General features: G+C 46.6%; 1 protein-coding gene across 2 annotated transcripts in view; it reads left to right on the top strand.

Moving 5' to 3' along the window:
* Nucleotides 1–3910, top strand: part of LOC135831043 (uncharacterized) — a 28388-nt gene extending 24478 nt beyond the window's left edge. For both annotated transcript variants that reach the window (XM_065343291.1, XM_065343290.1), the window contains 3 exons: nt 637–1771; nt 2321–2527; nt 3197–3910. In XM_065343291.1, the coding sequence (XP_065199363.1) occupies nt 637–1771; nt 2321–2527; nt 3197–3251 (1397 nt within the window). In that variant the 3' untranslated portion in view covers nt 3252–3910. The remainder of the gene's footprint in view (nt 1–636; nt 1772–2320; nt 2528–3196) is intronic.
* The last annotated feature ends 10439 nt before the right edge of the window (nt 3911–14349 follow it).

Raw genomic sequence — 14349 nt, 5'->3', positions numbered from 1 at the left:
CATATTCTGAGCAGGTTCTGAGTCTGCTCTGGCCAGAACATGGACATGTTCTGAGCACCATCCCTGTTCAGAACATGTTCAATTCCACTAGACCCGATGCCCATTCTACACAGATCTTCGTTGGTTTTGCATGTTCTGAGTGGTCATAACTGAAAGACTAGATGCAACAATGGGGTGGGCTGGTTTTTTTCCAAAGGCCTCCGGAGGATCGAATAAAGATCTATGGCAAGATTAGACAGGCTGTATGGATAGACCTTCCATAATTCTGATTTATAGTATCACTGTCACTTTCAGGCTGTCCTGAAAAAGTGACCGCAGGTTCAATGAAAAGGTTCCCATTTTAGCTATTCTGTTTGTACAAACACACATGACATATCTGTGTACATACATGGGCGTGTATATGTGTACACATGGACGGGTATGGATTTCTTTTGCACATATGTGCATGTGTGTGTCTGTGTGTGCCTGTGTGTGCATATGAGGGTGTGTACGTGTGGTGGATGTCTGTGTATTTGTTCACGTGTGCATGTGTGAGGACGGTAAACGCCACGTGCATGTGCGTATGTGCGTGCGCGCGCGTGTACGCGTGCTTGCATGTGAATACTTGGGTACATGTGTCCGTTTCTGCCCATGCAGCAGGTGGATCACATGTGAAGAAATCCAAAGCTGGAAAACTTGGTAAGGTCAAGTGGACACCGTCGACAAACTACGAGTCAGAAAATGGCTTAACATCCGCAATGCATCAAGACGGCAAAGTGAGCATAACCCTTGGCGAGGGTGAAGAGGACACGTATGACAGAACTGTCCGTGAAACTGATGGCAAGCCGATGGCAGAGTCTGTGCTTTCTGATGGCGATACGTATGATAGTCTCAATGCACCAGGCGTCACCGCGGGTTGCACTGGCGGAGCCGAAGACAGCAACGAATATGACACGACCGTCCGCAATGACGGCATAGTAGTGGGAAATGGTAACCCCGGCGAGGATACATATGACATGCTAAACCGTGATGCCAGTGCAACGGATCACCAACAACCGCACAGCCAGGAAGAGATGTACGATAGGCTGCAAGCAAATGATGACATGTATAATGTTCTCAGCAGAGATCAAGCCAATTCGGGTGACCTTGTGATTGCCAACGGCACGGGAGAGGAGTATGACTCACTGGGACCGAGATTATCTGTCCAGCAACCTCGACCTTCACCCAAACCAAAGCTGGTGGCGGCAAGTAGAAACAGCAAAGCCACAAGTATTGCGTACGAAGTCCATGATATCGACCCAGATGGAAGGCAAGCATCCAAACGCCCTGTCTCTGAAGCGGTGAAGCCCAGCGTCCCTGCCCACGCTGTGCCCTCTCGTCCTGCAAGCACCGTGAACCCAACAGAGTACACGTACTCTGAGCCAGAAGGTATTCACCATACAGCCAAGCAAGACGGCCGTAGTCGGGAAGCAGCAGCAGCAGCGGCTGCTCACATCACCTCTGACTCTTGCAGTGCAGTTGTTAGCAAGCCATTCAATGAAGTGACTAAACAAGGGTACGTCTACTCACGGCCAGATGGCATCCATCATACTACGGAGATAGATAGCCTCCGTCGGCCTGATGATTACAGCTATGCTACACCAGAAGGTATTGATCATGCTAAGAAGGGTGTGAAGAGGAGCGCGTCACCTGCTGTACCTTATGATGATGTTGCCACTCCTGGCACGTCATTGGAACCTACACCAGGAGCACCTTTACCAACACCAAGGAACCCCTCAGCCAACCATGTGCCGTAAGTAACAAATGTGTGGTGTATTCAGTCCTAGTTTCTGTCCATATTAAACATTTTTATTGACCAGGGGCGTGTGTGTGTGTGTGTGTGCGCGCGCGCGCACGCGTGTGTGTGTGTGTGTGTTTGTGTGTGTGTGTGTATGTGTGCATGTGCACGTGCAAGCACGTACATGTGTGCAACTTCAGGCTAATTATTATCTTACTTTTGATGAGACATTACATAGCAATATGGCAATATTGGAAAGTTTTCTGTGCACCTATTCCCCCACTGGAATGGGCTAACGTCCGGCGTACCTCACTTCTCTGACCAGGCATGAAGTAGCAAGATTTTGAAAGGCGGGAAAGGCTGGGTCAGTGTCCTGAAGCTGTTGTGTGGTACCATGCACCAGTGGACCCTAGCCCACATATTCACCATTGCTGGGGTAAACTTGGTTAGAAGGTCGTCGTACTCGAGTACTGTCGCAGAACTTACTTGAACATTCTGCTTTGTTCAAGATAATAATGTTCACCTGGAGGTCCATGGGCATTGTTTGGATGTTGTTTTAATCAGGACTGCATCTGGTCATCTTGTTGCAAGGCAAGATGCACAGTCAGAATCCGACAGAATGAAGAAAAAGAGGCCAACACCTCAAGGCAAGGCGGTTCAAGTCGGCAGACTCCAGGGTACTTCAGGTGGCAATGAAAAGCCACCCAAAGCACCCAAGAAAGCTGAACTCACGTCTGCAGCAGCCAACGCCAAGACATCTGAAGCAGAAGTGTATGTTTTCATGACAGTTCACATTGTTGGTGGTGTGGTTCATGATCGTACTATCCACATGTCCCAGGGTTATTGTGCGTGGAAGATAAAAATGGGCAAGGGGCTTGCCAGTTCATGATGTGGTATACGAAGGCATGCAGTCAGGATCGTTGCTTGGTGTCTTCTTTGTTCTGCTCCGCGGCAATGTACACCCACATGTTCGTAATGCACACCGCTGCACACTGTGACTTGCAATAACTTAGGACTACGAATTATCCAGGGGCGCCGAACGGTATTTTATTACGGTATGGCCGGTTACTATTGTATGTGCCTTTTCAGGGGGGGGGGGGGGGGTACCGCCCTTATATTTCAAAAAATTGGATCCAAAAAAGATCTCATTTCACATTTTTTTCACGGATGCCAGGGACAAGAAGTACTTGTAGTGGAGTTGATACGGCAGTGACCGTAGCATGTCTGATCCCCCCCCGCCATTGTTCAATGCTGAGCCTCAGAATCTGTGCACAGAAGGCTATTGCTTGACTTGATTCATGATTATTTCCCCGGCAATCTGCCATAGGTTTGCATGGGCACTGAATTACTTGTGAGGCTGAACACCATTCTGCACTTCTCGGAACAAAGCCGCGATCAAATACCTGTATGTTTCTTCTTCTGTACCTTTATGGGTCACAGGCCAAGTGCTGCGTCTGGCAAAGGGATGAACAAAAGAGTTCGAAAACGAGGATGAGCAAGACGGTGGCTCAGCGGCTTACGTTATTGAAAAGACTGGTGATATTCAGTGAGATTTTTCTCTCACATACTGGTAGAGAAGACTAGAACAGGCAGGTCTGCAGAACAATCTTGCTGAAACGTGCCTCTGACCAAACTCGGCCTACACCTTCTTTATCTGGATCGGGGATTCACCTAATATTATTTATATCAACCCACGGGCATATATTTACATCAGTTACTTTTTTATACATTGACTAGAGTGCCTGCAAGCTTGATGATTCTATTTTTTTATGCTGACTAATCAGAGAAATATTGTAACTGCTACAACCAGGGAGTAGTAACTACTCCCTGGCTACAACCAATCGGATTTTACTCAACTCGTGACCATTGTAATTATCAATGACTTGTTCTTTTCAAATTGATTCAATACTTTCCTACTGACTTCATCTCTCCTTCTTCTTCTTTCTTTCTTTCTATAATGCAGTTTCATACCCACAAATTTCTTTTAAATGAACTCAATCGCTGGGAATTATTTATATTTAAATAGAGTACCAATACGGCATTATGATTCCCATTACGTTTTTAAATCTCTTCAAATATCCGCTGCGGCTATTTTGGCCAATGTTATTTTGGAGCAGGAGCATCAGTATTATAAGAAGTATTGAAGTATCAGTATTATAAGAATTCACTGCCTCGCGGTACGGATTGCTGCCAATATGTTGGGACTCAAAGTATACGAGCTTGTTCAACCACCTTTGTGTAATTGTCAGACTTGCCCAAGTTGCACTCACAAGTTTACAGCCAGCATAGAATTCACTGAGTTTACTCAAAACTAACCTTCAATTAAAAAAAAGGAAGAGGATATTGTCGGTAGTCCATGGAAGTACATGCAGTAAGCTACAAGTAACAGAGCCTCGCCAACAGCGGATCCTCAACTCCATCGTTGACGGCAACGCGTCTGGCTGGTTGACAGTGCTTCCTCGGAAGCAGGAAGGTTACAACATATCGGGCGACGGCGTCCAGTTCCGCAATCAGTTGGCTATTTGCTATGGCCAGGAGCCGAACGCCCTCCCGTCGCATTGCGATGGCTTTTTCTTCTATTTTTATTTTTACAAAGAAAACAAACATGAGCAGCTGCTAGGGAAGCACACACAACATGAATCGTGGCAGTGGTGGTGAGGTTTAGGGAGCTCCGCCGACCTGGAGTGTCGACCTCATGGCCACCTAGGCGCACAAAACGTGGGTGGGGAGGGAGGGAGAGAGAGAGAGAGAGAGAGAGAGAGAGAGAGAGAGAGAGAGAGAGAGAGAGAGAGAGAGAGAGAGAGAGAGAGAGAGATAGGAGGGAGGCTGTGTAGCTGCTTTCTACCTACAGCAAGGATTGGACTGTATGAAGGGTGGACTCGTCAAGCGCGGGCACAACGATGTCCGCGACTTCGATGCCCGGCTGGCAGACGTTGCCTAGCAGTGTGGCTGTCGAGCCGGTGATGGTTCCGGTGCAGGATGGCAATAGCCGTCCTTCACTGCACGCTGATTGGCTGGCCCGGGGAGTTTGGGAGGGAGGCAGGGTGGCGTACTTTGATAACCGCATCATGGATGCTGACGCGCCCAGTTCCGTCCGCGCATACCTCTCTTGGAACACTGTATCCAACAGTGCTGCCTCTTCCAAGAAGAGAACGTACATGGCGGCTGCAGAGGACTTGAGTGAGAGCGTCCTTCACTCCGCTAGTCTGCTCAACAGATGCACAGAGTACCGTGCGTACCAACGGCGACTTGCTATGCAGCTAGCGTCCAGGTGGGACACTGAAGTCCTGCAGCAACGTCATGACTCCTGAGTGAGGATCCACCATGCATGCATCAGTTTACTGTTTTCCGGGCTGTCGACCTCCACATTCTTGGCGCTGATGTCCTCCTCCAGAGTTTGGTAGCAAGGAGATTGGTCGCCGCCCTCAGCTATATGTATTAACTGATGTGTCTGGCAGGGCCACCGCAACTAACGTCGCTGGTCCCCCCGCGGCTTCCTCCACGAACATGTCCTCGAACTCGGTCCGACCACTCGGTGCGCCACGAGTCTCAGCGACAGAACGTCCTCCCGGCTTCCTCTCCTGATTACGTGCGACCCTGCTTCCCCTACAGTATCATTGACGAGTGGAACAACTTGCCCCCAACTGTGCTGCAGTCTCCGCCACGCCTGACGTCCCTCCAGTCGTTCAAGGGCAAGGTGCATCAGCACCTACGACAAAGCCGCTGGTATTGGGCTACAGACTCGCTGTAACACCCCATCCATAATCAGCTCCCTCCCCCTCACTTATCTATTTACATGTGTTTCGTAATCCCGTCCATGGTGCGCTGGATAGCGCTAACGCCGAGACCCTAGGTCGGCGTTGCTAGTCCCGCCTCACCGGCACAGGCTCCCTGCATGAGAGCCCCTACTAGTACATTGTCTGTCTTTCTCCTTTGTTGTCTCGATCATTATTTTCTTTTGTCTTCTTCTTCTCCTCTCTTTGTTATGGTCTATCAGTAGGAGGTGCATTCTGTAAAAAAATATATACTGGCATACTGACTCATAATGCCGATCCTTCTATACAATTGCGGATTGTGGACTCTGTCCAAATTGCTGAACGACAAACTGGACAAATGGCAACGGAGGAAGCTACGCGTACTGCTGCAGATTGTCTACCCGCAACGCATCACCAATAACAACTTATACACAGAAACAAAACAATCTCCAGTTAGTGCCACATGTCGGCGACGCAGGCTGCTGTGGTTTGGCCATGTGGTGCGAGAGGGTCCGGAATCCGCCTCGTTCCAAGCACTGGAGCTATCAATCAACACAAACGACATAAAAAAACCCGTGGCTGTCCGCCATTGCGGTGGATAGATACGATTCGGCACGACCTGAAGGCAGCGGATCTCTCCGTGGAGAGCGCTCTCCAAGCTGCAGGAGATAGACTAACTTGGCTTGACACTGTTGACAGATGCGTCGACTCTGCTCCTGTCTAACAGGTTCAGGGAAGATGCGAGCTGTGTTTATTATTATTATTATACTGACTCATAAAAAGGACACACTTCTGGCTCATTACGAACATCTTGAAAGTTTTTTGTTTTCACAAGTATACTTTCAAGCCTTCTCATCAGGTGAAATACAGGCAAGGGAAAAGGAACAGTGGATTAAGTACAGTAAGGAGGTGGTAAAACAGTGCAAAGAAGAAGATAGCTAAAGTAAACAGCGAAAATGCGTGACCTATCTCTTGTATGTATGTGTGTGTATTTACACTTTATCTCTTAATTTGCTAGATCCTATATATATATAGGATTTGGGTCATATTTTTCAACTCAAAATGGGTGTGGCATGAGCATAGGGAAAGGTATGTGACCAATTCTTCCTTGCTAGGTCTTAGTAGATATTGGGTGTTGAATAAGATAATTGTTTCAAATACTAACATCTCAGGCTCATCTCCTTGCGCAATATTACTAAGACCTGTGCCCTATTTTTCGAATCTTATAATAGGAAGTGTTAGGAAATTAGAGGCCACATGCCACGTGCTACTCTTTTCTCTCCGAAACTCAACACTTGCAAGCCAGATATGAAAGAAAGAAAAATCATCAGTCACACCACCGGGACTCGAACCAGGGACCTTGCTATTCTATTCGCGAGCAATGCTCTAACCAACTGAGCTACAGTACTATGACTCTTATCCGCAGTGATTGTTAATCTATCCTTCTTCGATCAATCCACATCTGGCTTGCATCATACGTACTGGCAACTCACACCAATCAAGAGGGCCCTCGGCCCCTCGGCCATTCGCTTGATGTCATGGGGAGCGCATCAAACAGGATATCAGGAAATTCACAGTCCAGCTTTCCACACTGTCTCATCCGAAGTGATCCCATGTATTATTAATGTGCCTCCCTTTCTTTTTCTCTCCCTATCTCCTTTCCCTCTCTGACAGCATCTTTCTTTTTTTCCCTTTTAGCTTGCCGTGGTTGGCTATCACCTGACCTCTCATGTTTATTGGCAGTCTTCGGACGGGCCAGGAGATGTTGAATAAATAAATAAATAAATAAACTATGTCCACTGCGAGCAAATACAAATTGCAATTTCAAATTTGGACTTCGCGGAGGATTTCAAAGTGTTAGGGTGCGTTCTTATATTCTCTAGCTTCTAGAAGAAGAAGAAAAGAGAAGTCGAAGAAACTGAGATTACTCAAGAACGGGTCTCGAAGAATTCGGAGATATTTTGCACATGTCAAGTAAGATGAAGCGTCAAAGGGGCCGCGATCTTGAGTGATGAATGTACCGTAAAGTACCGTTGATCCGCCCCCTCTCTAATTCCCGCCCCCTGTCGATGTTCTCCTTGTGAAGCGACTTCGGCGTATACAACGAAATACGATGTTGAGCCGACGCATGCACTGCTGTACACAATACTTGCCAATCCAGGATCAAAATGTGCACAATCCAGCGCATCGAGTCTGAACTTCTACGTTGTTGTACATCGTACTGCACTTGACAGCCTTGATCTAATTCTCGCCCCCTGCCGAAAACCCAGCTGGGAAGCGACATGGCGTGGGGGCGGATCAACGGTACTTTACGGTATGTGCGTATGAGAAAAGGGAAATGCGTACACTCATGATGAAAACTAGCTTTTAGTCGTAGTTCTCATGCGCTGATCCCAAACCGCGGGAATCTCCAAGTTTCAACCACCTCTGAAGCTTGGAGAGCTTTGGAGAGCCTCCTTAAAGGGGAAGTGCATCGATTTTTCGAGTAGGGTCCAGAAGAAAGACAATTTGATATCGGTTCGAATGGCATATCTCTCGTTTCCATACGATAAGCCAAACTTGCCAAATCGCCAATTGTATGCTCACGTTGCCATAGCGACCAGCGGAGTGATGACGTACGAAAGGCTTAGCTCCTCCACAGAGAAGGTCGATCACTGCAGAATTTGGTCATTTTCAATTGGTTTATTGTATTCACGATGTGAAAGAAGTGCTGTGTTCAATGCTGTTAGTGCCGTGAACTATTTGTCGCCCTTCTCATGCATTTCCCAAGGCTGACTGTGCCTAGGAAATGGTTTCCTCCAGGACAAGATGCTTGGAAGTCGCCGTCTCTCCTGAGACATTTTCAGCAAACTTTCAAACCTACTACATTATTTCATTCGTCAATCTCCACCACCCGTCGTCTCACCTGGCTTCAGAAGATGTTACGAAAGATAGGGAAGTCGCCAGGAAGCATCACAATCATCTTCAGGAAGTGGAAAGAGCAAACGGCATGGTCCTTGGTTGGGGGAAATGCTGAACGTCTGATTTGTCCCAACCAAGATTTCAGCATTTTGTTCGTCACTATTTTCGCTTGTTTGCTGGTGTCTCCGCGCTCCAGCTTTCTCCTGTCGGTGTCACGTCCAAGTACACAACCGAGAGGACTACTAACAAACAGTTCACTGCACTTACAGCATTGAACACAGCCCTTCTTTCACTTCGTGAATACAATAAACCAATTGAAAATGACCAAATTCTGCAGTGATCGACCTTCTCTGTGGTGGAGCTAAGCCTTTCGTACGTCATCACTGCGCTGGTCGCTATGGCAACGTGAGTATACAATTGGCGATTTGGCAAGTTTGGCTTATCGTATGGAAGCGAGAGATATGCCATTCGAACCGATATCAAATTGTCTTTCTTCTGGACCATACTCGAAAAATCGATGCACTTCCCCTTTAAAGCGGGATTCACAGAAGCTTTTTTGCGATGCGACACGCGATGCGACAGACGCGAAACCGGGAAAACCCCAAATCGCAGCCATGTCGCACCCCACGCAACTGCCGCAACTGGGCCATCGCAGGCCATCGCAGAAGTTGAGCTTGGCTCAACTTTTGCGATGCGATGCGATGCGACAAGCGATTTGGTGTACGATTTTGACCTTTTCTACAGCAAAGTTGTACAAAGGTGCAAGAGTTGCCTATAAATTTTTACAAGTTGTGTCAAACCGCGCGAATATCATGGTGACGTACCCAAGGGTGCGTTTGGTTGGTACGATCTAGAACAGGATCGAACAGCTGGTGCACATAGAGCAGCCTCATGCCAACCAAACGCTACTCCAGAAACAGAGCACATTTTTGTGGAAAAATGTGCCAAATTGGTGCATTCTTCAAAATGTGTATGGATCACCATGGTCACTTTGTACGGTACGACGAGTCCAACCCAAAAGCGTATGCACGTGATCATTTGGGAACAAAATCGATGTTCCCGCCAGGTTTCACTGTGAAAAAGTGAAACTGCTCGGTCTGCTCCGGCCTCGAGGCCGGAGCAAGCAGAACATGTTCTGGCCGACCCAGAACAGGTGCAGTCCCAACCAAACGCGCTGTTCTGGTGAATCCTGTTCTAGTTCGTACCAACCAAACGCGCCCCAAATCAGCAAAACTTTGTCGCATCGCTGACTTCTTCTGTGAATGGTATTTCGCGAGTTCGCATCGCACGCATCCATCGCAGATCGCGTCGCATCGCGTGTCGCATCGCAAAAAAGCTTCTGTGAATCCCGCTTTAAGCGGGATTCACAGAAGCTTTTTTGCGATGCGACACGCGATGCGACAGCCGCGAAACCGGGAAATCCCCAAATCGCAACCATCGCGGACCCCACGCAACTGCCGCAACAGGGCCATCGCAGGCCATCGCAGAAGTTGAGCTTGGCTCAACTTTTGCGATGCGATGCGATGCGACAAGCGATTTGGTGTACGATTTTGACCTTTTCTACAGCAAAGTTGTACAAAGGTGCAAGAGTTGCCTTGAAATTTTTACAAGTTGTGTCAAACCGCGCGAATATCATGGTGACGTACCCAAATCAGCAAAACTTTGTCGCATCGCTGACTTCTTCTGTGAATGGTATTTCGCGAGTTCGCATCGCCCGCATCCATCGCAGATCGCGTCGCATCGCGTGTCGCATCGCAAAAAAGCTTCTGTGAATCCCGCTTTACTGCTTGGTTGACGCTGCCGCGGGAATGCGTATAATAATAATAATAATAATAATTTCCTCTGAGACAAAAATGCGATAATACTCATAAAAAGGACACACTTCAGGCTCATTACAAACATCTTGAAAGTTTTGTCTTCACAAGTATACTTTCAAGCCTTCTCATCAGGTGAAATACAGGCAAGAGAAAAGGAACAGGAACAGTGGATTAAATACAGTAAGAAGATGGTAAAACAGCGCAAAAAGAAAGAAAGAAAGAAAGAAGATAGCTAAAGTAAACAGCGAAAAATTGCAATAATGACACAAAGGTGCAAATGCGAGAAAACTCAATAAGCGCGACATGTAGTGCGACAACAAGAGACAACCACTGGACATACATGTACATGTAACTAACGAGGTTTTGACGACCTACCTAACAGCCTAAGTGTGAATTTGATTTGTTTCTGTTTGCAAAGGTTGGGTTTCCTTGTGTGGATGTATACAGCTTCCAAAACATTCAGCAATCTAGCACTGCGTACACGTGACACAATCGAAAAACAATCATCCGAATACACAGCACGACAATCAGGATGCTCAAACAAATGACTAGCAATGGACGACTCATACTTATCAGCACTAACATCAGAACAATCAGCATGTGCGGTGGACACATCCGATTTCACATGGCTAGTCGAGTGGACCCTAGCCGTTGCCTCTGTCTGTGCTTTAGTCGCTGCCATCGCCGCCGTTGCCGATCTTGTTATTCTTCTGGTTGATGTGGTTCCTGTCACTGCCACGCACGTAGGTGTCTTGTCCGGTTGTTTTTCTGGTGGTCTAGTTAATTGTGAGGTGACGTTCCTTGGTGTTGATGCCGCTGCGTTGGACCATCTTGTACCAGGATGATTCTTTGCTGGACGTCCCCTCCGTGGTCGAGTGGATCGTGCGTGTTGTGGAATAAGGTGTAGCGGTGCGTGTTGTCGGATGCGTGCGTCCAGATGTTGAAGAGTCCTACCTACATATCGGCTCTCACATTGCCGACACTCGAAGTGATAAATCAACTTGGATAATTGGCCTGTAGGTAGGACGTCCTTCCTCACCGTGAACGCACGCACCGTGGAGTAGATGAAGCGAAGTTACATGTATGTCCAGTGGTTGTCTCTTGTTGTCGCACTACATGTCGCGCTTATTGAGTTTTCTCGCATTTGCACCTTTGTGTCATTATTGCAATTTTTCGCTGTTTACTTTAGCTATCTTCTTTCTTTCTTTCTTTCTTTTTGCGCTGTTTTACCACCTTCTTACTGTATTTAATCCACTGTTCCTGTTCCTTTTCTCTTGCCTGTATTTCACCTGATGAGAAGGCTTGAAAGTATACTTGTGAAGACAAAACTTTCAAGATGTTTGTAATGAGCCTGAAGTGTGTCCTTTTTATGAGTAATAATAATAATAATAATATTAACTGGTTTGAGGGAAAGAGACAAACGGGAAAAGTCTGAAGAAAAAATTGACTGTCACCACCAGGACTCGAACCAGGGACCCTCGCTTGTAGCCAGCAATGCTCTAACCACTGAGCTATGGTGTAGTCGTCATCCCAGCAGAGGCTGTAATAATAATAATAAGGCCAAAACAAATAATGACCTTGTTTCCGGTCGCCCGACCGGGCCACTTTTTCCCAAATTCTGAAACTTTTTTTTGGTCCCAAATGTATACAAACGGTGGCAATGCCATGTGTGCAAGTGCACTCAACGAGTCATAACTCAGTCAAATCTCAACCGAATTCCGCAATCGAAACACCTACAAGGTAGCAGAGATTCTCAGCTGTCGGCTCGAAAAACTCCGGGGTCGATACGAGCTAGAATAACGGAGCTGGAAGGACTCGAACTGTTTGCTTGATTTCTCAGGATGTACGAAAACAGGAATACACCACATGCTGTACAAGAACAGTGAGTCAGTCAACTTTGACATTGATCTTTGCCATGATATTATGTACAATGTACATACCGGTATGTAGGTGCTCTTGTCCATCAATACCACAACGATTGAGGAACCAAAAAAAAGTATCCAAAAAAAGTTTCATTCCGGCCGACCGAGTCTCCTTTTTGAGGGGTTGCCGACCGGAAACAAGCCTATTTTTTGTTTTGGCCTAATAATAATAATAATAATATAGCAATAATGACACAAAGGTGCAAGTGCAAGAAAACTCAATAAGCGTGACATGTACGACTCGTAGTGCGACAACAAGAGACAACCACTGGACATAACTAACGAGGTTTTGACGACCTACCTAACAGCCTAAATGTGAATTTAATTTGCTTCTGCTTGCATTGTGTAAAGTTGTGATTCACAGCAGGAAGGGATGTATGAGTTTGACTTCTGCTATTTCTGCTCCCTTTTTGGTGGTTTTTGTACAAGAACTCTCCAATTTTGAGTTGCGATATTAGCAACTTTTGAGCTTTTTCTGAAAATATGGATGCGATTTCAGCAACTAGCACCTGTTTTGGCACGGTTGCGAAAAGCATGAGTTGCGAAAAATCATGGCATCTTTGGGAAAGGGCTAGTGGTGACCCGGCGCACGGGTGACTTGGCACTGAACGTACGGTATGAAGGGTAATCTTGTATCAAGAGTACATGACCCCGGGGGGTTATGTACTCTTGCTTGTATTCGACATACATGTACCAACCCCGTCTACAGAGAGCACCTTCTCGCGACAGTGTCATGGTGATGACAAAAAAACTGTTGACAGCTGACGAGCTGAGCTGAGAGAAGGACGCCATGGGCAGAAGTTGGAAGAAAAAAGAAAAAGAAAAAGAAGTTTTTATACAAGTTAAAAAAAAGAGCGAAGACAACACGACGACATCAGGAGTAGTCTCGAAGCATAATGAGGGTCAGAACCGGGTGCGATACCCATATGGTTCAAATGGTCCGCAGGGACTGGGCTCTGCCAACCGCGGAAGGTTGTAGTAAGGTCACTGTTTTCGAACACAGTGTCCTCCACCTTGTTTCATGCTGTCAATCTAACAATTGCGTGAACTACAACAAGGTTTATCTAATGCTGGTTTACCAAATTACCAGTGTTGGATTCTATCATATGTACAGTCATCATGTTTACAGGGATCGATTTATCCGGGTTCGCATCGCAGTTTGCGAATCAAAATTCACTGGCTGCGATTCGCTTTTTGTTTTTTATCGCCCAAAACTGCGATGCACTGGTCATGCATACCGGTATGTACAAAGACCATTCTGTACTCTTTGTGTGCAGCTTGCATGCGACTGCTGTACACCACTGCTGACTAGGGAGTAATATTTTACTACTCCAAACTGACCTGTCCTGCTCACGGGTCGCGGATCGCGCTCTGTTTGATTTTGGACACTGCACTAGCCACACTGCACTGGTCGTACAAGACTGCAGTACATGGCGGCGACTTTCCTTTCTTCTTTCACTATCAAGCTCAATTTAGTTTGTTTCTGTTCGACAAGACACAGTTGAAGTAGATAGTTCTTAGTCTCATGTAGCCAACATTTCAGTGAATCTGATCACTGTCCAGAAGCGGGAAAAAGAACTGGACGCGCCAGGAGTGTCGATTCGTTTCGATGAAGAAAAGGAGAAAAGCGAAAATTCTGTGCGCTTTGAACGAAGTGTCACGATCGTTTGAGCGCTTTCCTGCGCTTTATTTGTCGAAGGAATCAGTGGAACTGCCCTGTTGAAGGACATTGTGTTGTGAAGAACTCGAAGTCAGATGGACGCTGAACATGATTGTAATAAGCCCAAGCGAAAACCCTGACGTAAAATATTCAGGTCAACCGTTCGTTTTGAAAAGCAAATAGCAACTGCAGCTATTGTCCTCTTCTGTACAAAATCCTGCTATTGTACAGTTATACGTGTAAAACTTTTGATGAAGGAAAACTGCTAATCAATACTGGGAGTTGCTAGTCAGTGACTGCTATGCAAAAAATCAAAGTAAATCGATCCCTGATGTACAGCCATGCACCTGTCATGTACTTTGTTCAAAACCTGCTTTGTAGAGCGCGTGGGATATTTTGTTTTGTTTTGTTTTTTACTGTTGACACAGCCCTACTGGAAAACAGGTGGAGAACAAAAAGAAACGAGGAAAAGGACAAAACATGGGGGATGCAGGGACGACGTGCTGATGTGCTGGGAGCAACTCAACCGACCAGAGGT

This window comes from Sycon ciliatum, chromosome 1 (genome assembly GCF_964019385.1).
Source record: "Sycon ciliatum chromosome 1, ocSycCili1.1, whole genome shotgun sequence".
NCBI lineage: Eukaryota > Metazoa > Porifera > Calcarea > Leucosolenida > Sycettidae > Sycon > Sycon ciliatum.
Note: the sequence above shows the minus strand (reverse complement) of the source record. Positions and strands in the feature narration are given on the sequence as shown.